The sequence below is a fragment of the Marmota monax genome, unplaced genomic scaffold (assembly GCF_021218885.2).
Source record: "Marmota monax isolate L192 unplaced genomic scaffold, Marmota_monax_Labrador192_F-V1.1 WCK01_AAM20220418_F8-fsc00055, whole genome shotgun sequence".
Lineage (NCBI taxonomy): Eukaryota > Metazoa > Chordata > Mammalia > Rodentia > Sciuridae > Marmota > Marmota monax.
This window is the reverse complement of record NW_026695205.1, coordinates 11,121,600-11,144,651: the sequence shown is the minus strand read 5'-3', so window position 1 is coordinate 11,144,651 and position 23,052 is coordinate 11,121,600. Positions and strand designations below refer to the sequence as shown.

At 45.7% G+C, this 23,052-nt stretch overlaps 1 protein-coding gene and 1 pseudogene across 1 annotated transcript in view; one reads left to right on the top strand and one right to left on the bottom strand.

Moving 5' to 3' along the window:
• Nucleotides 1–10,080: 10,080 nt before the first annotated feature.
• Nucleotides 10,081–21,870, bottom strand: LOC124083384 (dnaJ homolog subfamily C member 12-like; annotated as a pseudogene).
• Nucleotides 21,773–23,052, top strand: part of Uck2 (uridine-cytidine kinase 2) — a 55,922-nt gene continuing 54,642 nt past the window's right edge. Inside the window, exon 1 of the mRNA XM_046430117.2 lies at nucleotides 21,773–21,967. Coding sequence (XP_046286073.1) covers nucleotides 21,869–21,967 — 99 coding nt within the window. The 5' untranslated portion in view covers nucleotides 21,773–21,868. The remainder of the gene's footprint in view (nucleotides 21,968–23,052) is intronic.

Below are 23,052 nucleotides of genomic sequence, written 5' to 3'. Positions count from 1 at the left end.
TATTTGTAGTTCAGGATTTTGATTTCTAAGTGGCTGGATTGCTTTGTTAACATAGATTTGACACATAGTTGGACTGTTAGCCATCCCTTGAGGGAGTACTTTCCATGCATATCTCTGATCAGGACCTTCATGATTTACTATCCCCAGGGATAGTAAATGCAAAACGTGGACTATCCTCGGGATGAATTGGAATTGAAAAAAAACAATCTTTAATATCTATAGCTAAAACATACCAGGTTTTTGGCAAAGCAGACAATTGAGGAATCCCCGATTGAGCAGGTCCCATAATAACCATCTCATTATTAATGGCTCTTAAATCTTGCAATAATCTCCATTTACCAGATTTCTTTTTAATGACAAAAATGGGAGTATTATGGGGAGATACGGAAGGTTGTATATGTCCTTCCACTAATTGTTGTTTGACCAGATCATGGGCTACTTGTATCGTTTCTTTAGTCAGGGGCCACTGAGGGACCCACACTGGTCTTTCTGATTTCCAAGTAATTTTGATTGTCTCAGTGGCCCTTTCTGAAAATCCAACCCATGTCTGTCTGTTCCTTGATCTATTTGTATTGGTGCTGCTATACCTTGTTCTTGTTCTCCTAATCTTTTTCTTCCCTAAAACCTTGTCAAGCCCTAGTAGTGGGCGCATTAGGATTGATGTTATTTGTTAACGTCAAACCTAATTGATCTAGGACATCTCGTCCCCATAAATTTATAGGAAGATGATCCAATACATATGGCTGTATAGTTCCTTCACATCCTTCAGGATCCTTCCAATCTAATATCATTGCACTTCTATGGGGATTAGTCACCACTCCTAGGCCTTGAAGCGTTTGAGTGGCTTGTTGTAATTGCCAATGTTTTGGCCATTCTTGACGAGATATAATGCTAAGGTCAGCACCTGTGTCCAGTAGTCCATGAAACTCATGTCCTTGAATATTTAGTTTTAGCATTGGGCGAGAATCTAAATTTAAAGACAGCATAGCCCAATCTACACCTGTGGAGCCTAATCCCCTGGAACCTCTTTCTACACTATGACTAGAAAATTTATCATGCAGGCTGGGTATTATTAATAACTGTGCTATTCTATCTCCTGGTGAAATTACTGATATACCTCTTGGAGAACTAGCTATAATTTTTTTTTCACCTACATAATCGGGATCAATTACCCCAGGACTTATCATAAGTCCTTGTAGTGTAGATGAACTATGTCCCAATAATAAGCCTACTGTTTCTTGGTGAAGAGGTCCTTTTACTCCTGTGGGAATGATTTGAACTCCCATCTCTGGAGTTAGTACTGCTCTGGCAGAGGCGCAGATGTCCAACCCTGTACTCCCTCGGGTTTGTCTGATGAGGGATTTAATGGACAATGTGTCCTGGGCACTACCCTGATGGTGTTGCTGGGTTCCTCCACTGCCCCGTATATTTGTGGTTGTGGGCCCCGGAGCATTGGGCCCACGAGCATTGGGCCCCCCAGTCCGTTTTTTGGCAATGGAGCCTGATGCCTTCCTCCACGATATCGTGGGTAAATACCTGGTCCTTGTCCGTTTTTTGACAAGGGAGTACCCTCTATGGCGGTTTGAGAACGGCAATCATTAGCCCAATGTCTCCCTCTACAGAGACATTGCTTATTATTGGGACGTAGTTCATCTACACTAAAAGGACTTATTTCGTGGGCAAAAACCCAGTATTCTATTCCTTTGATACCTAGTTTTGTTAAACCCTCCTCCTATGGGGCAACTCCTTTTAAAATGTCCTATTTGTTCACAATTGTAGCATGTTTTTGGCCTGGCATCTAAAGCCTGTTGTACTGCAGCTGCCAAGACTTGCCCTTGTTCATTAATGTCTCTACATAATTTAATATATGTGTTTAAATCTTCATGTCTCCATGGTCTAATGATCTCTCTGCAGCAACGATTTGCTTGGTTGTAAGCCAGTTGTTTTATTAATGGCATTGCTTGTTCTGTATCCCCAAAAATTCTGGAAGCTGTTTGAAGAAGCCTATCTACAAATTCAGCATAAGGTTCCTTAGTTCTCTGTATTACCTTAGATAGCTGACCTTGTAAATCTCCATGTCCTTTTAAAGTCTTCCATGCCCTAACTGCGTCTGCAGCAATTTGTGCATATATGGCAGGATCATATTCAATTTGTTGCCGTTGACCCTCATAAGGTCCTTTTCCTAACAACATATCTAGATTTCTTTGAGGGTAACCGGCTGCTGCATTTCGCCTAGCTGTCTCCGTACATAATTCCTCATTGGCAACCTTCCATAACAAATATTGTCCTCCATTTAGCACAGATTTACACATGCTAGCCCAATCTGCTGGCGTCATGTCCAAGTTAGTAATGGACTCGACCATGCTTACCGTGAAGGGTGCTTGGGGACCATAGGTTGTTACAGCCTCCTTTAACTGCTTCACTGTTTTAAAATCTAAAGCATGGTGAATTCGCTGCCCTCCTACCTGTTCAAGTACAGGGCATGCTAATCTTTGAGGTCCTGTCTCAGGATCCCATTTATCCACTACGAGGTTTGAGGGCCACTCAGCTGTCTCCATAGGTGGGGCTGTTGGTTGAATTACGCCCTCTGGTGATAAAACGGAGTTAGTAACAGCCTCCTGTTGTGGCCTTTTTCCTAATAACCCCTTTTCCTTTAAATTTTCTTCCCCTGTCTGATTAGCTTGAGAGACCTTTTCTTTTGCTTGATCTAAAATGTCTTTCTCGGGGCTGGGGATGTGGCTCAAGTGGTAGCGCGCTCGCCTGGCATGCATGCGGCCCGGGTTCGATCCTCAGCACCACATACAAACAAAGATGTTGTGTCCGACGAAAACAAACTAAAAAAATAAATAAATATTAAAAATTATAAATAAAAATAAAAATAAAATGTCTTTCTCCATGGTCTGAACCTCTAACAATTTACTTAACACCTTTTCCATTTGTTTTTTACTAATTTCTAATCTAGTATAAAGATAACGGAACCCAATAAGATAACACAAAACAAAACCGAAACTGAATGAAACAAAAACGGAATAAAAAATCATTGTGTCAATTTTCTCTTCCTCAGGGCCGACAAACTTCAAACCTTTAGCCAACCATTTTTCCCAGTTTGCCTGAGAAATTTCTAGGGATAGGCACCTTGAAACAAAAACAAAATAAATCAAAACAAGAACACATTGTTTTTTGAAATGGTCACCCATTCTCTCGCCTTCCCTCAGAAGCGAGCAATTTCACTTACCTTCAAGTTTCAGACGTTCCGCGTACAGGCCACCAAATGCCGCAGTCTGGCTGGGCACAAAATCACGAGCCACCACACACCTTGTAGATTCAAATAGCAACTCTTTGTTCTTGAACTGTCACTGGCACTTACACACACGTTCTGGGCAAATCCACGTTCTGGGCCCAATCCACGTTCTGGATCCCAAATACTCTCTGAATCCCGTGAGAACTCAATGGGAACTCAAGGAGCGGGCGAACCTGAGGCAGCAGATACACCCTATTCCCAGCAGGGTACACCTTAAACCTGGAACCGCCCTAAACCCAAGGAGAGCCCTAAACCCTGATCCGCCCTGGTCCTTGAGCAAGGTCACCTTACATGCAATGTCACTGCAAATGACCTGGGTCAATATGGAGAGTCCTTCCTGTAAGCAACATTGGGTAGGCTGACAAAGAAATTGCCATGTGTCATTCCTACTTGGCAATGGCTCTCAGCAACCAGGGATTGAATTCAGGGGCCCTGGGCTACTGAGCCATATCCCCAGCCCTATTTTATATTTTATGTAGAGTGGAAAAGCCAATAGTCACGAAACAGCTTAGCTATTCCCAGAATGTTTCTGAATACAGTTCAACAGATACCATTAGATTATTGTTCACTTTAAAAATTCATCTGTTTATCCATTTTTTATTCATTTATTTTGTGGTGCTGGGGGTGGAACCCAGGGCCTCTGACATGCTAGGCAATGCTCTACCACTGAGATACACCCCAGCGCCTTGTTCAGGCTCTCACTGAGCCATTCAGGGCCTCAGCTCCCGAGGTGCTGGGATCACAGGCATGCACCAGCAGACCTGGCTCACACACAGACACCCCGAGGGTGCCAGGGTCTCAGGGGCATGACTGCCTTTGGGAGGTCATTGGAACACATGGTAGAAATTTGGCGGGGGAGGTAAATATTTTTTTAGTTGTAGTGGTCACAATACCTTTGTTATATTTATTTAGTGGGGCTGAGGATTGAACCCAGTGCCTCACACGTGCTAGGAGGGCGCTCTACCACTGAGTTACAACCCCACCTCAGAAATTTGGGTTTTTAATACATACTCTTTTGTGCTGTTTAATTTTTTACCTTATATACATATTACCTATTCTATATATAGGTGTATATATATTTATAAATATATATGTATATTCTATATATGTATATTTTATATATGTATAATTTATATATGTGTGTGTGTATATATATATATATATATATAATATACATGTAGAAAGAAGGAAGTAGTATATATATACATACAGGTGTATATTTTACTTTATACACTTTTACCATTTCTTTTTTTTTCCTCTTTTCTTTTGTGGTGCTGGAAATCAAACCCAGGGCCTTGAGCATGCGAGGCAAGCATCCTACCAGTGAGCTAAATCTTCAGTCCCATGTTTTACTATTTCTGAAACCTAAAATAACAGTAAGCTAGAGGACTGAAATGACATTGGAAGATTATAAATTTGGGTTCCCAAAGTACTTACAGATAGATTTGTTACATGCATATATAGAAAATGTAAAAATAAAAGTTAAAAATAATTTTTCTGAGGGAATAGCTCAGTGATAGATAGCTTGCCTAGCACGCACAAGGGTCTAGGTTCTATCTCTAGAACTGTGAGAGTCAGTAGTCTTCTTTGACCTAAAAACTTATGTACTGTAGATTTCACATTGGCCTGAGGGTTACAGAGAAATAAAAATCAGGTTAGATTTAACAGTTGCACTTTTGGTTTTTCTATACTCTGTATGATAAGATTTTTTTTCTATTTGAATCTCTTGCCTCTGGCCACACCAAGTTTTGTTTCTATGACTTTCATTCCAACAGGGTTTTGCTATTATTCTTACAAATATACTATAAAAATATGCTGACATATCACAAATTTTTTTAAAAAATTTTTATTCTTTTTAGTTACACATGACAGCAGAGTGTGTTTTGACATTTCATACATACATTCTTGTGGTTGTACCTGATGTGGAGTTTCACAGGTCGTGTATTCATGTATGAACACAGGGAAGTGATGTCCCATTCCTTCCACTGTCTTTCCTATTCCCATTCCCCTTCCCTTCCTTCCCCTTTGTCTAATCCAGTGACTTCTATTCTTCTCTCCCCACTCCATTTATTGATCCTTGATTTTACTTCTTGCCCTTTAGGAGTCTTCTTGAGGAATTCAGTTCCTAAGCTGACAATATGGAGATTTGGGCCTACTTTTTCTTCCAGTAGGCACAGGGTCTCTACTTTAATGCCTAGGTCCTTGATCCACTTTGAGTTTTGTGCAGGTTGAGAGATAGGGGTCTAATTTCATTTTGGGGGGAGGGGGTACCAGAGATTGAACTCAGGAACTCTTGACCACTGAGCCACATCCCTATCCCTATTTTGTATTTTATTTAGGGTTAGGACCTCTATTCTTTCCTAGCTCTCCCCTTATTGTGAATTAGCATCCATATATCAGAGAAAACATTTGGCCTTTGGTCTTTTGGGATTGGCTTATTTTGCTAGGCATGGTATTCTCCAGCTGCATCCTTTTACTGACAAATGTCATGATTCCATTCTTCTATAAGGCTGAGTAATATTCCATTGTGTGTCTGACCAAATTTTCTTTATCAATTCATCTGGAAGGACACCTAGTTCCATAGTTTAGCTTTTGTGAGTTGGAAATGTTATAAACAGTTGGCTGCGTCACTATAGTATGCTAATTTTAAGTCCTTTGGGTATAAACCGAGGAGTGGGATAGCTGGGTCAAATGGTGGTTTCATTCCAAGTTTTATCAGGAATTTCCATACTGCTTTCCATAGTGGTTGCACAGATTTGCAATCCCACCAGCAATGTATGAGTATACCTTTCCCCCCACATCCTCGCCAACATTTATTGTTGCTTGTATTCTTGATCATTGCCATTTTGACTAGAGTGAGATGAAATCTTAGAGTAGTTTTGATTTGCATTTCTCTAATAACTAAATATGTTGAACATTTTTTCCTATATTTGTTGATCAACTATTTCTTCTTCTGTGAAGTGTCTGTTTAGCTCCTTAGCCCATTTATTGATTGGATTGTTTGTTTGTTTGTTTTTGTGTGTGTGTGTGTGTGTGTGTGTGTGTGTGTTTTCAGGCCTTTATATATCCAGGAGATTAATGCTGTATGTGAGGTGCACGTGTTAAAGATTTTCTCCCATTCTGTAGGATCTCTCTTCACATTATTGTTTCCTTTGCTAAGAAGAATCATTTTAGTTTGAATCCATCCCATTTATTGATCCTTGATTTTACTTCTTTTGCTTTAGGAGTCTTGTTCAGGAAGTCAGATCCTTGGCCAAAATGGTGAGGATTTGGGCCTACTTTTTCTTCTGTAAGGCACAGGGTATCTGTTTTAGTGCCTAAATTTTTTATTCACTTTGAGTTGAGTTTCATGCAAGGTGAGAGATAGGAGTTTAATTTCATTTTGTTACATGTGGATTTCAAATTTTCCCAGGACCATTTGTTGAATAAGCTATCTTTTCTCCAATGTATTTTTTGGCGCCTTTGTCTATTATGAGCTAACTGTATTTATGTCAGTGTGTCTCTGTGTACCATTGGTCTATCAGTGTACTTTGGTATCATTACCATGACATTTTTGTGACTATTGCTCTGTAGTGTAGTTTAAGGTCTGGTATTGTGATGCCTCCTGCTTCACTCTTCTTGCTAAGGATTGCTTTGGCTATTGTGGGTCTCTTATTTTTCCAAATGAATTTCATGATTGTTTTTTCTAGTTCTATGAAGAATGTAGTATGGTCACTTTTACTATATTAATTCTGCCTTTCCAAGAGCATGAGAGATCTATCTTCCAAGATCTTCTTCAATTTCCTTCTTTAGTGTTGTGTAGTTTTCATTGTAGAGGTCTTTCACCTCTTTTGTTAAATTGATTCCCATGTATTTTTTTTTCTGAGACCATTGTGAATGGGGTAGTATTCCTAATTTCTCTTTCAGTAGATTCATCACTGATGTACAGGAAAACATTTGATTTATCCTCCAATTGAATTTTAGTTTTATTTTGTTGGAAATTTTTCAGTTTGGGATTTTGCTTTGGTAAGTGGAGGCAGACTATTCAACATGGGGAACAAAACCCCAAAGCCTCTCCAGCAACAAGTGGTGCATTTAGTTGGGCATAAGTGGAAAATATACAGCCTGCCAACTTGAGATGGAGCTTTTGCTTAAGATCACGTGGCCACACGGATGTTCAATGTGGAGAGCCTAGAAATGGAGACATGAGACCTGACCTACACACAGTCCTTGGCTGACTAGGCACTGTGCTTGGGTGGAGGAGGCCCCAGAGTCCTAGGAAGTACAGGGCACCGTGGCACACTTGTAATCCCAGGTACATAGCAGACTAAGGCAGGAGGATCCCAAGTTTGAGACCACTCCAAGCAACTTAGTGAGACCCTGTCTCAAAGTAAAAATAAATAAATAAATAAAAAGAGCTGAGGATGTAGTTCAGTGGTAAAGTGCCCCTGGGTTCAGTCCCCAGTACCAAAACCAACCAACCAACAACAGCAACACCGTAGAAATACCAGTAGCTGCACATTAGGGACACAGATTCTACAGTTTAAATCTAGAGATGTTATTAGAAACAAAGCCAGCAGTGATTGAAAAGCTAAAACAATATTCGGAGTTGCTACAATAGATTATCTAAAATATTTAAGTTTCCTTCCTTCCTTCCTTCCTTCCTTCCTTCCTTCCTTCCTTCCTTTCCAAAATTACTACACATACAAGAAACAGAGACGTATGATCCATAAAGTGGGGGAAAAGCAGATACTAAAAACAGATCATTGGCCCAGATTTTAGATTCACAGGCAAACACTTCAAAGTTGCTATTATGAATATGTTCAAGTAATTATTACTTTTGTTTTGGAGAGGGTTCTTGGTGCTAAGGATTGAACCCAGGGCCTCATGCATGCTACCACTGAACTACATCCCCAATCCTCAAATGCTAATTTACAATCCAGAAATCTCAATAAAACTTGAGTGGGATAAACAGAAAGGAACCACACCCAGACACATTGCAGTCAAATTCCAGAGAGCCCTAGATGAGAATAATCTGGAAGGCAGCAAGGGAGAGATGGTTCATCATACTGAGGGCATACAATACTATTTATAGGTGGAGTCACACCAGAAACTGCAGAGACCCAGGCAGGGTGGCCACACCTGTCATCCCAGCTACTCGGGAGGCTGAAGCAGGAGGACACAAGTCAAAGGCCAGACTAGGTGACTTAGCGAGACCCTATCTCAAAATAAAAATAAAAAAGGGCTGGGGAGGGGCTCAGTGGTAGAGCACCCTGGTACAATCTCCAGCACCAAAGAAGGAGGAGGAGGAGGGACAACAAGGGAGGCCAGAGAGACAGTGGTATGACGTATGAAATGCTGAGAACAAAAGGAAGTAGCCTCTGCACCAAGGGTTCTAGGTCTTGTTTGTCTGTTTATTTCTGGTTTTAGTGCTGTGGATCCAACTAAGGGCCTCATGCATACAGGGCAAGTGCTCTTCTGCTGAGCTGTATCCCAGCCTAAACCATTTATTTTTATTTTTTTAAATTAATTTTAGTTGTAGATGGACACAATACCTTTATTTATTTATTTTTTTGTGGTGCTGAGGATCGAACCCAGTCCCTCATACATACTAGGCAAGTACTGTACCACTGAGCTATAACCCTAGCTCCCAAAAAACATTTTTAAAGAAATTGAAGTAAAAGCATTACTAAATCAACAAAAACATTTTGCCACTATGCTGCTATCAGATCTACCATAGATTGTCAAGACATTATAAATAACAAAATCCTGGGCTTGGGTTGTGGCTCAGTGGTAGAGTGCTCGCGTACCACATGTGAGGCCCTGAGTTCAATCTTTAGCACCATATAAAAATAAATAAAATAAAGGTGTTGTGTCCAACTACAACTAATAAATAAATATAAAAAAACCCAAGTCCTATTATACACTGTTCACAGAGACACATTTCAGATTCATAGGCACAGACAGGTTAGAATTCAAGATGGGAAATGATATGCCATGCAGATATCAATCATAGCAGCTGCAGGGAACCCGCTCCAGGCATACCTGACAAAATGGGCTTCCAGGCTGGTGCAGCAAGGCACACTCGAGAGTCCAGTGACTCAGGAGGCTGAAGCAGGGGAATGGAAAGTGCCAGGTCACCCTGGCAACTCAGTGAGACCCTGTTTCAGAAAATGTGAAAGGACTGGGATGGAGTTGGTGCTTCACCTCTCAGCATGTGCTGGCCAGAAAGTGCCTCCAGCGCTTTCACCTCCAGGAGCACAACTGACAAAGAACCCAGCTAATTGTGCTCTGAGATCAGCTGGGGCCTTTGCTTCCTGCCAGGGAAGCAGGTGCCTGGGTGCAAGAATACCAAGGCAGGCTCATTACTGGAAGATATATGCTCTAATGATTGTCATGTCAACAGTTTTTTTTTTTTTCCTGGTTCTGGGGATTAAACCCAGTGGCTCTCTCTCTCTCTCTCTCTTTCTCTTGAACTGTCCCTTTGCTAATTGCTTTTATTTGTTTTCCATATTTTTACTGGTATAATTATGCATAATAGTGGGATTTGTTGTTACATATTTACACAATATAACAGTGTAATTTGGCTAATATCATTCCCTAGAATGTCCCCTTTCCCTCCCTTCCTCTCTTCTCCTGGTCCCTTCCTCTACTCTGCTAGTGTCCTTTCTATCAGATTATTTTTTAAATAGAGTTGAATGGTGAATGCATCTAGGAACTTTGTGGAAATTATTTATTTCACTCCATGGAGTTTAGACAAGTAATTTCACATTTCATGTTTTATAAGTCAAGAGTCAGAAAACAGCCGGGCACAGTGACACATGCCAGTGATCCCATTGACTCAGGAGGCTGAGACAGGAGAATCGCGAGTTCAAAGGCAGCCTCAGCAAAAAGCGAGGCACTAAGCAACTCAGTGAGATCCTGTCTCTAAATAAAATACAAAAGAGGTCTGGGGATGTGGCTCAGTGGTTGAGTGCTCCTGAGTTAAATCCCTGGTACCACCCCCAAAAAAGAGAAAACATTTTTTCTCATCCAGATTAATAGAGATCATGGTATATCAATGAAATATTTAAATACTAACATTGATTTACAAATAGAATTCTATAAATAGTATCAATAGGAGAACACATAATAATACAACCTACTTGGATCTAAGAGCCTTAATTTATTCAAATTTTGAAATAAATTAGTCTTCTAAAAATTTCTCACTTAATACATTTTGTATCTGGGGATATAACACAGTGCTAAAGAGTGGGTTCAGTCCCCTAGACCATGGGTTCAGTCACCTGCACCAAAAAACACACAAACAACAACAATAACAAAACACATTGTGAAACTGGGTTCAAAGATGGAGGAATCAGTCAGTCCTAAGTGATTCATAAACATGACATTGTTAAAATGTGAATGAAGACTGCATGTTGGCAGTGCAGGCAACATCCTGCTCTCCCTCTTCTGTGGAGCAAGGGCATTTCACATTTCATAGTTTCTGAACTTCCTCAGGAGTTCCAAGGGAGCATCCCCCGACCAGCAGAAACGAAGGTGCCAAGAGTTTACATCTGAAAGACTTGGAGACTCTGGATTTTGTGGGGAGATTGACTTCTCCAGGGACTCGGTGCTTTTTGCTTTATTTTCTCTTTGGTTGAACCCAGTTCTTCTTTCTTTATTTCTCTTTGCTCATTCCATTCTTCATTTTTAGTCTTGCTGATATGAGTCTGCTCAGATTCTTCCAGCATCAGGTCTTTTTTACCTTTGACAGCCCAATGCATTGACATTTTCACTGAGTCAAAGTTTCCCACTGACGGAATGGCATCGATATCTGCTCCTTCGCCAATGGTCATAGCGGGCTAGACTCTCTTCATTGGTCAGAATCTCTTTTGCCTTCTGCAGTTTCTGGAAAGTCTCCACAGCTTTGGAGTTTTCAGGATGCTTGTCAGGGTGACATTCCAGAGCCCTGACCTTAAAATTCTGCCAGGATTTGTTCAACCGAAGAGAGTTCATCACATCCCAGTAATGTGTAGTGTCTTCACTGTCTTCCAGCTTAGACCACGGTAACCAAGTCTGGAACCAAGGCAGGCTTTTCCTGGCATGGAGTGGACGACCGGTTGAGGAGAGGGTCCTAGGGAGAAGTTGCAGCTCTCACCAAGGTCCAGACGAGGCGGTAGAGTTTGAGAGAGGTGAGGATCATGCAGAGGCTCAGGAAATGATGACAAGTGATGGGATGTCGGGTCCTCCTCAGGCTCTCCAGCTCGAGTGCATCCTTGTTTCAGCGGCTGTCTCTTTTTATTTAATTATTTTTAAATTAGGGACAGGGCCTCACTAAGGTGCCCAGGCTGACCTGGACCTTGCTATGTTCCTCCCTCAGCCTCCCCGTCTCTGGGATTACAGTGTGTGCCACTGGCATAGCATGGTGGCCAACGCTTTGACTTGTTCAGACCTTCTCAGTCTGCACAGTCATCTAGGGTGCATCTACCCCACCTGTTTTTCTCTGACCCTCCCTCAGGTCAGGCTTGTGCTGCAGTCTGCTGGTTTCCCTAGCTCCCTTACTGTTTCCTCTTGCAGATTTTTCCCCTGATAAAATCGTGTGTGTTTAATTCCATCTTGGCATCAGCTTCTTAGAGGACCCAGACTAATACAAGGCAGCAGGAGTGTCCAAAAAACACAATAGTTGGCCTTGCCTCTTGCCTGGCAGATGAAGAGGATGCTGTCTCCAGTTGGAAGTGGGGCATGGCACAGGGTGGTAGGCTAATTGCTAAAGATTCCATTAATGCTGACCTGGGGAAAGGTCACCGCTGGAGGAGATGCTGAGGAAGAGGCAGGTGTGAAATTTCAGGCCTTTCAGGAATATGAAGGAGAAATGTTTATAGAGAGTGAAGTTGGCTGGTTGCAGCTGAGCTGTAGTGATACTTTACAGAAGGTTACTGCAAGACTGAGGGCTGTTAACGATCGATTAGTGAGTGGCCAAGTATGAGATTTGGGGAATCTCAATGGGAGCTACAAAAAGTGTTTTTGAACAGTAGGCTGAAGACCTGGTTGCTGGTCTAGATCCACAGTCCCTTGTCCACAGTTGTCTGCATTGTCCAACCACAGGGACTTCGGTGAACAAGGGTGTGTTGGTGATGGACACCTGGAGTCCTGAAATATGGTGGGGTGTCAGGATGGATGCCTTTGGCAACATTGTCCCTGGCTCTCCCTGGGGTTTCAGAGGTGGCCCATCTCTCCTAATAAGGGCTATAACTTCTGCTGTGCTGGCAGAGGTGCCCTTCTCCAAACTTGCCATCTGTCCCACCTCCTCTCCTGGCTACCAGCCTGATAAGACAGAAATAAATACTGAATACTTTGAGTTGCAAGATAGACTTAGCAAGAGTCAGAGAAGTGTGCTTGGGATCAGCATCTAAGGGTACTCAATAAAGTTGCCAGATTGGAAGACTGGCTAAGGAAGAAGTCACCAATCGAGAGCATCTTCTCAGGACAAAAGCTTTAATACCCTACCCAAAACTCCAGAGAATGGGGACAACTTGCTGCCAGGCTTTTGGAAGTCTGAAAAAAATAATGGCTAAGCAGGGCTTGGATGCACAAGCCAGCAATGCCCAGCCTGAGGCAGGAGGGTCCCAAGGTCAAGGCCAGCCTTGACATCTTAAATGAGGCTATCTCAAAATAAAAAGTAAAACAGACTGGGGATATAGCTTAGAGGTTGAGCACCCCTGGGTTTTTGTCCCTGTACCAATAGAAGAAGGAGGACAAGGAGGAAACAGTATGGCTAGCTCTTGGAGGGGGTAACACCAACTTGCCCCTGATAAATGCCCCAGGAAGATATCTAATGTAAGGTCAGAAGGAGACACTCTGGAGAACCTTGTTCCTCCCAAAGCCTCCAGGAGGCAGCTTGCCAAGGTCACTGTGAATGAGTAGGTGACAGAGGTATCAGCAACCCTAAGAAATCTGGTGGGGATTCTCTTCCCCCAGAGCCAAGGGCAGGGAAGGAAGGGTGTGGGGTCATTGAAGTCTCTGGGAAGGTGGGGCCCCCAATAGCAGAGCAAAAGATTGGAAGGATCTGGGTGTGTCTGCACACACCTTAATCCCAGCAACTTGGGAGGCTGAGGCAGAAGGATCATAAATTCAAGGCCAGCCTCAGCAATTTAGTGAGGCCCTAAGAAACTTAGTGAGGTCCTAAGCAACTTACTGAAATCTTGTCTTAAAATAAAAAATAAAAGCCAGGTGCAGTGGAGCATACCTGTAATCCCAGCGGCTCAGGAGGCTGAAGCAGGAGGATTGCAAGTTCAAAGCCAGCCTCAGCAACTTAGCAAGGCCCTAAGCAACTTAATGAGACCTTGTCTTGAAATGAAAAAAGGGCTGGGATGTGACTCAGTGGTTGAGTGACCCTGGGTTCAATCTCAGTACCAAAGGGAAAAAAAAAGAAAGACAAAGATATAAATATTTCTCTAGACCTGGATATATACACACACTTAATTTTTTCCTGGTATCTTCTCATTTCTCCAGCTCTGAAGACTTGACCAATTGAAGATCCTACAACCTGGTTAGGGCGAGGACTCCAGCGGCTGGATCAGCCCCTTCTGCTGTCCTGCAAGGACAGCTGCTGCGCCAGCCCCCGTGCCTGCAGTCCTAGGTCTCCAGTCCCATCTGTTAGGTGTGCAGCTCACGAACTTTCCTGGAGGCCTGTTGCTCTTGCTAGTTTCTCAAAGTGTGTCCTACTGAAAATATTTCCCAAACGTGAATTTCTACACTAGAAAACCCAGGCCTCCTTGTCATAAGAACAGCTGAGATTTCATTACAGAGCAGAACTGACTGGGGCGACCTGGCTGGTAAGGAGTGGTGGTGCTTCTCTGTGGTCCCAACTACTTGGAGGCTGAAGTGAGAAGACTGCTAGAGTCCAGGAGTTCAAGAGCAGCCTGGGCAAATAATGAGATGCCTGTCTCAAGAAAGGAAAGAGGCAAGCGAGGAAGGAGGGAACTGCAGCCTCCCAATGACTTCAGCAGCACACCATAAATGTGAGCAAAAGCCAGTCTCCTGATTCTGCTAGCCCCATTTGGCCTCCAACACCTGCAGTCACCTCAACCCATCATCCCAGTCTAACCTGCCACGCTTGGCCACTGGTCTCTGGACAAACCAGTGGACTAAAGGTAACCACACCCCGAGGGGGCGGGGTACCTTCAGCTGTGCCATCTCGCTTTCCTCTGTTGGCAGCCACCAGGCCGGGTCCAGGGCAAGGCGGAGGTGCCCAGGGCAGGGCATTGGAAGAGGCACTCCTTTGCTAGGGTTGCTCTCACTCCTCCGTCTGAGAGCCGCCGCCCCCCTGCTCTTTGCATCTGAGGCATCTATCTCCCTTGTCTCATGCCAGTCCCAGGCTCGGGTCCCAGCTAGGGTGCGTTCTTCTGGTGTGATAGAAAGAATACCAGCCCCAGGAAGGGAGGAAGGAGAAGTAGATAATTTGTAGGGTGACCCCGGACTACTTGGGGAAGGGAAAGAAGTCATACAGAAAAGTGAGACAGCAGTGATTTGGTCTGTGGACAGGGGAAGAGCCGAGGCCTGCAGGGGTCTGGGATAGGACCCACTAACAGGATGATGCCAGGGTATGGTGAGCTGGCCAGGGCCCTGGCAGCTGGCAGGGCAACTAACTCTTGGCTTTATCTCAGCCTGTTTTCACAGAGTCACATTAGAAAGTGCATCCTGGTTTGAGAAGGAGAAAGAAAAATCAGAAAATCTTTAAATTAAACTACAAATTCTGGGATTGGGGATGTAGCTCAGTGGTAGGGCACTTGCCTAACATAAGCGAACAAACCAAACCTATCCTCCCACACCTGTACTCCCAGCAGAAGAATCATAAGGTCAAGGTGACCCTGTCTCAAAATAAAAAAGGACTGGGAGGCATAGCTCAGTGGTGGAACACCCCTGGGTTCATCTCCAGTACACACCTCCAAACCCAAAGTCACCTATAAATCCTCTGTACTAAGTTTTGCTTGTTGCTATTTGTTTGTTTTTGTTTTTCAGTACTGGGATCAAACCCAGGGCCTCACCCGTGCTGGGTGGGGTAGTATCGCTACCTCTGAGCTATCTCCCAGCCCTTGTGTATTTATTTGGTACTGGGATTGAACCCAGGGGCATTCTACCACTAAGCTGCAATTCTGTCCTTTTTTATGAGACAGGATCTTGCTTAGTTGCTGAGGCTAGCTTCAAATTTGTGATCCTTCTGCCTCAATCTCTCAAGTCACTGGAATTATAGGTAACTTAGGGCTCTTGATATCCACCATCTTTTTTGAGGGAGAATGTGTATTGAATTTAGCAACTTGACTTTGCATAGTGTTTTTTAGGTTACAAAGTTCTCTGATATTGCTTTTTAAAAAACATTTATTTTTTAGTTGTAGGTGGACACAATACCTTTTTATTTTACTTTATTTTTTTAAAGACAGAGAGAATTTTTTAAAATTTATATTTTAGTTTTCGATGAACACAACATCTTTATTTTATTTTTATGTGGTGCTGAGGATCGAACCCAGCGCATGCCAGGCGAGCACGTTACCGCTTGAGCCACATCCCCAGCCCCACCTTTTTATTTTATTTTTATGTGGTGTTGAGGATCAAACCCACTGCCTTACGCATGCTAGGTGAGAGTGCTACCCCCGAGCCACAACCCAGCCCCATCTGATATTGCTTTTTTAAGGCTCAAAAATTTCTCTGTGCTTTTGCCCATTTCTCTTCCCAATTCCTAAATATCTCTTTCCCTTCCTAGTCTGCTGGTTGACAACCATTTTTAAAGCAGTTTTATTGAGATATAAATGATAGGCCATACAATTCATGAATTTAAGTTGTGCAATTCAGTGGTTTTTACTATATTCAAAGTTGCATGACCTTCGCAATAATCACTTTTTGAATATTTCCTTCACCCCTAAAAGAAATTCTGAGCTGGGTGTGGTGGCATATGCCTGTAATCCCAGTCACTTAGGAGGCTGAGGCAGGAGGATTGCAGGTTTGAAGCCAGCCTTAGCAATTTAGCAAGGCTGTAAGCGACCTAGTGAGTCCCTTTCTCAAAATAAAAAATCAGAAAGGTCTTGGGATGTGACTCAGAGTGGTACTAAAAAATAAAATACAAAAATTCTGGATCCATTAATAGTCACTTCCTATCTGCCCCTAGCCTCTACCCCTGACTGTGGGCAGCCACTGATGGCTTCTGCATCTGTAGATCTGCCTGTTCTGGGCTTTCTGTTTTTTGCCCTGGCTGGAACCTGGTACATCTAGGCAAAGGCTCCACAGTATAGCCTTTTTATTGACTTTTTTTCTTTCCTTTGGTGGTGCTGAGGATTGAACCCAGGGCCTTGTGCATGAAAGGCAAGCGCTCTATCAACTGAGCTATATCCCCAGCCCCTTTATTAACGGTTTTGAGACAGATTCTTGCTAATAAGTTGAACTTGGATCCTCCTGCTGAAACAGACTGAATCTGCCCCTCCTCCCCACTTCGAACAGACTCCTCCTGCTGAGAAACACTGAAGGGCTAAGGCCCCATGGCCAGGTGCCCAGGAAGTGAGCAGAGATAGCCCCTGCCCTGTCTTAACAGGGCAACTGAATCTACCTATGTGTGACACTTGCTTCTGTGGGGCCAGTGGGGAGAAGCAAACTGAATTCTCCCAGTTTGGTCAAACTGCATAAAGTTCATTTTTCCTTTTTCCAACTTGTTCTTATTTCTGACACAGGCAAGCCATCCAGGATCCAGGCAGGACCCCTGGGCCAGACTGCAGGTGACACTGCCTCAGCCTCTTGGGTAGCTGGGATTATAGGCATGTGCCATCATGCCCAGTTTCTGTTTTCTGTTTTTTTCAGCACTGGGGACTGAATCCCGGGGTGCTTCACCACTGAACTACATCCCCACCCCACCCCTTTTTAAAATTTTATTATTATTTTTTTAGTTGGAGTTGGACACAATACTTTCTTTATTTATTTATTTTTATGTGGTGCTGAGGATTGAACTCAGTCTCTCCCAGGTGCCAGATAAGTGCTCCACCACTGCTTTTCGTTAACAAGCACTTCATTTCCAAGAGCTTTTCGTTTTTTAATTTTGAGACACTGTCTAAATTGCCGAGGCTGGCTCTGAATTTGCGATCCTTCCTCAGTCTCCCTAGTTGTTGGGATTATAGGTGAGTGCCGCTGTGACCTGCTCTTTTTTTTTTTTTTTTTTTTTTGCTTTTTAAGCTGATATATCAAAGCTTTGAAGTTGTATACTAGTGAGGTTTGCATGTGTGTATTGCATAATATTTAAATCAGGTGGGGCAGGGGCTGGGGCTAGCCTAGCATGTGGGAGGCCCTGGGTTTGATCCTCAACACCACATAAAAATAAACAAAATAAAGGTATTGTGTCCAACTACAACCAAAAAATAAATATTTAAAAAATATTTAAGTCAGGTTAAACATTCTCTCAAACATTTACTGTGGTTGAACATTATCTTTTTAAAAACATGCAGATGTGGTGTGTGTGTGTGTGTGTGTGTGTGACAGGAGATGGGGCTGGTCTTTACCTCCTGGACTAAAGGAATCCTCATGTTAGTACCTGGGACTACAGCAAGCACCACCTTGCCCTACAGGACATTTCCTTTCAATTTTTATTAGAAAATGCCTTTTAGGTCGTCTTACTTTGACCCCTCAGTGGGACTTGTGTGATAATGGAGAGGCACCTGCTGCTGACAGGCTGCATGGAGGGACAGTCACATTTCCCCAAACTTCCTACCAGCCAGGCATCATTTAACAGTTGAAGAGAAGCTTTATGGAAATTAACTTATCAAGGGCTACAAAGTAGTAACAAAGCAAGGACCTGAATCTTGGCATTGAGAATGCAGCTGTCCTTCTTTGCACCCCTTCAGTGGTTCTCAAACTTCGATGGGCCCGACTGGAGCGCTCTGCCCCACCCCCAGGTGTCCTGACTCACTACTTCCGGGGTGGAGCCCAAGCATGTGCGGTTTCCAGCGCAGCCGCGGTTTCTGCCTCTCTGACCCTGCGCTATGATTGTGCTGCCTAACAGCATCTGAGAACCTGATTGATGTAGGTCGCAGAGCTGGGTGTTCAAGTAGCTCTGGTATCATATGGTCATCTTTTTAAGGAGAGTACTGATGGCCTGTCAAAGCAACTGCTGATTGATGGAAGGCAGAAAGAAGCTAGAGGGGCAGTACCGGGAAGTGAGCGATGAAGTCTGCGAAGAGAAGCCAATAGGGAACTGGTCAGCTCGCTGGAGGCAGGGCTGTGAGGGAGGAGGGGTACACCGAGTCAGCCCGCAGTGCCTGGTTTACTGTCCTTGGCTGCAGCTGAGTTGCACTCTCATGCCGACCCAGCTCCAGTGTTACTAGGCCTGACTGGATCAGGACAGAATCAGCATATAAAGAAAAGTCACAGGTACCAAAAGGATGTAGTTCTCTGAATGTGTTGCAGCTCTGGATTTTATTAAAACTATCCTTTTCTTGGTGGGAGGGGAAGGAGCACAGCATGAAGCCACTTGAGAACCTGCAGTGTGATTGCTACAGGAGGCTCCATGTGACTGGAGCATCTCCAGCAATAGGGTTTGGTGACCAGGCTCCCGAGAGAAGATGACACAGCACGGGAACAGTGTGGGCAGCTTGCCTTGCTTTGTAGAGAGCAGAGATGCAGAAGTCCTTGTTGAGGTCACTGTGATGAGAGTGCTCTTAACAATTTAAACTGACAGTAACTTCTCTATGTGCGCAAGCCACCCTAGGGATGGGGCAGAGAAGGGAAAGAAGGGAAAGGGAGCACACTGCACTGACTGTCCTCTGCTGAGTAGATCTTACCTTCATGCAGAAAGCTTCTGATCGCTTTTAGATCACTTTTGTGGTATTAACTCATGTTATTATAGGTTCGGAGAAGCACGGTGAGTTAGCTCAGTTATCAGTAAGCTCCACTAGGTAAGAGGCACACTAGAACTCGTTGTAGACAGTTACTGTGGAATGCCAAAGCACCGCAGTGACAGCGTCCCAGAGCATGCCCTTGCACCTGCTGGGCTTCTGGCAGGGCTTCACCCCAGGCTGCCACAGATGTGGTGGAGGCATGGCACCACGTGGTGGGAGTGTGCTGAGATTGAGAGCAGGTGTAGGTGGAAGAGCAACACCTGTGTCAGAGAGCATAGGAAGGCTGAATCCTCTCCCCACAGCCCCATAACTGGCCCACCCTGTAGGAGCTGCGTCTATCCCTTTTGAAGGTAGAGCCCCATGACCTAAGCACTTCCTTCCTAAGATCCCAAGATCTTGGGACACTCACACTGGCAATTAAATTTCAAGGTGAGCTTTGGTGGGGATGAACCACATCCAAACCTTAGCAGTCAGAAAAACAAAATATTCGGAAATGAGAGTTTGTAACCACACGATTGCAGTCAAGGGACCGCCACCTTTGCTTTCAAAATGATGGGAGGATGTTTGCTTCTTGGTGCATTCTTCCCTCCTATGTATTTGTTGATTCATTCATTCATTCACCAGTCTCACCCTGACTGCTTCTCACTTGGCCTTAGCATGTGGAAATGAGATATGGTGTCTCTTGACTCATTCAGCAAATATTTATTGAGACCCTATTAGATGGCAGAAACTGTTCTAGGTATTGGGGACATGGTGGCAACAACAAAAGACAGGGAATGTTTAAGCCAGTTGGAGTAAGCCAAACGAAACAAAGGGAAGGAAATACTACAGTACCATCTCAATGCATGGAAGGTGGGCAGATCAGCAGTTACGTGACACAGCAGGTCTAGTACCATGCTATTTAGAGACTCCGTGGCAGGGAATTTCAGTGTTTATGACAAAATCTCTCAAGTATGTTTGAAAATTGTATGATGAAATATTATGGGAAAAAAGCTACAGAAATGACAGGGAAGGCAGTCCATGGAGGACATGGCACCCTCCTGTCCTCTTCTTCCTCCACTCTGCACCCCAGTGTCCCCATGCTGACCTTTAGCCCTGAGTTCTAAAATTAAGAATTCTAATGGCCTCATGTTGGGTTATAAAGTGTTCTGCAAAAGTCCTTGAAGACTGTTAAGTCTCTTTTCTGCAGAAGAGGCAGACTTCATGGCCAGTCAGATCTAATCCACTCCATAGCTATTTGGTAAGATGACCTCCAGTAAATCTCTCTCAAGTGTCTGTCTCTGGGTACCCAACAGCCGATCTCCCCATCCTGTCTGAACTGCTTCTGTGTTTGGTACTGATGGTTACATAAAGTATCTCAAAAGTGAAAAGAATTCCATGTTCTTGGCTACTATTAATCTTGTTTAATAATTATTTTTCAAAATAATTTTCAATTTAAGCCTATTTACTATATTTTGAAAGAGAACAAATTGCCAGGCATGGCGATGCACACCTGTAATCCCAAAGACTCTTAAGGCTGAGGCGGCAGGATTACAAGTTTGAGGCCAGCCTGAGCAATTTAGCAAGCGCTTGTCTCAAAATTAAAAATAAAAAGGACTGGGGAGGTAGCACGGTTGTAAAGCCCTGGGTTCAATATCCAGTATCAAAACAAAACAAAACACCCACTAGTGACTTAGTCCTACATTCAGAGAGGCAGAGACTGGAGGTTCCTCATGAAGCCCTATGGTTCCCAGGTGTGTGCAGGTGTGTTTGTACTAGTACTTCTAGTAACTCAAAACTTCCCTCCCCAGCCCCTCAGGAGCCTTTTTTCTTCAAGCGTAGTTCTTTCTAAGAACTTCACATATGATTATTCATTTAAAACCTCACAAACATCCCAGAATGGGATCCACATTATGTCCACTGGACGCATGAGAACGCTGAGGCACAGCAGGAGAATGACTGGCCCTGGACCTGGGTGTGAACCCAGAAAGCTGGTTCCTGAGGCCGGGGCTGCTCTTAGTCACTAGCTGGGCCGGCCGTCATCTTCAAGTTCAGTGGGCTTAAGTACCCAAGGCGGCACTGCCCTTTTAGTGTCCTCAGGAACCTAACTAGGGAACCTCACTACTGGGGGCTGAGGTCCCAGGAAGGGTACTCTCCAGACAAGCCTCTCAAATCAGGCCGCTCTGGGAGTGCGGGAGGACAGGAGATGTCTAGAGCTGCGGCTGGCACACTATTTCGGGCAAATGGGAGAGGGGAATCCAGTTTTCTTTAAACAAAATATCTTAGCGGATGATGGGCAAATGGCATTAACTGTTTCAACGTCATCTTCCCGACTGGTTCTGATGTTGCGTCTCAGTCCCGGGCATTCCCTCCCTTACTTGATCTGCCTTTAGGTCCCTCCTCGCTTTTTACCCTTTTAAAGAGGTGGCCGGCACCTACACGGCACCCGGCACAGCCCTCCTTTCCCGCGGGTCCACGGGAGGGCGCCGGGGACCCGGCTCTGTGCCCCGGAGCGCTGGGCTCACACCTCGGCCTCGGGCGGCGGGCGGGGCGCGCGCTGGGCCTCCGCCTCGCAGCCTTGGCCCGGGCGAATCGCAGCGCGCCGCCCGCCCGATTGGAGCAGCGGCATCACGCTGACCCGGGCCCGGGATGTAGACGCCGCCGCCGCCGCCGCTGCGGGCAGAGGGAGGCGCGCGGCAGCTCCTGGAAGCAGCCCACCGCGCTCCAGGCGAGTGGCGGCTCCTCGGCTCGAGCCATGGCCGGGGACAGTGAGCAGACCCTGCAGAGCCACCAGCAGCCCAGCGGCGGCGAGCCCTTCCTGATCGGAGTCAGCGGCGGCACGGCCAGCGGCAAGGTACCGCGCGCGGGCCGCACACACGTCCGCCTCCGTGGCCACCTCGTGGCCCGCCCTGCGCTCCCGGCCGCGCTGGGCTCCGCGGCCCCGCACAGGCTCGGCCCTCCGGGAGCAAGGGCACCCGGCCAGCACCGCGGGCTGGCGCCAGGCGCACGCCCTCCTCCCGCGGCAGTGCCTCGTGGCCGGGGTCTACCGGGGGAGGGGAAAGGGAGCGGAGGCTTATTGTCTGGCTGGTCCGTGTTGCGGGCAGGGCTCCCAGAAGCGACCCCGCCAGCCCAACGCGTCCGGGCGGAGTGAGTGGGGCTCGGGCCCCAGGGCTGCGAGGCGGCGCGGCGGCGCGCGGTGTCCGCGTGGGGCGCCCACCGGTACGGCAGGGCTCCCGGTGCAGCCGAGCCCCGGAGGAGTGCGGGAGCGGCCCTGCAGCCGCGACTGGGGGCGAAAGAGGGCGGAAGCGGTCGGCTTCCGAGGGAAAGTTCTCCTGGCTCCCAGCTCGCGCGGGCGTGCGCGTCCTGGAATCGGGGAAAGGGGTCACTGGTCTGCCTCCCTGGAGCCTGCTGTCTTTGTTTTGTAGCTAGGCGAGGAGAGGCGTCCCAGCCTTACTCCGGACGTTCCTGCGGGTGGAGAGGGTGGAGCTCTCCAGTGGGTCTTTCTTTGCTCTCTTACTGTCTTTGCGGGGTGGCTTCTGGCTTCCCGCCGGGCAGCAGCCTGCCACGTATCGAGCCCGGGCTGGGCGAGGGCAGCCTGCGCGGGCGAGGCGGGCAGCAGGAAGGCGGCTGGCGCCGTGAGCGCGCGCCACGAGGCCCGCTCCGGGCGGCTCCTCCTCCATTTTGGCTGGCGTTTGGCTCCGGGTCTGGACTGGGGCGCAGGGGCAGCGGCGCGGGCGCTGGGAACTTCCTACCGGGGGAGTTCGTCGGGTCCCTAGCGCCCAGGGCTAGGAATTGGCCGGGTGCGGGTCTCCGAAGTTTGTGCTGCCTGCCTTCTGCTCCAATGCTCCTTTGATTTGTAAGTGTTCACGTGTGTTTGTACTAGTACTTCTAGTAACTCAAAGCAAAGCCCGATGCCAGTCTCTACTGGAAGCTTTACCT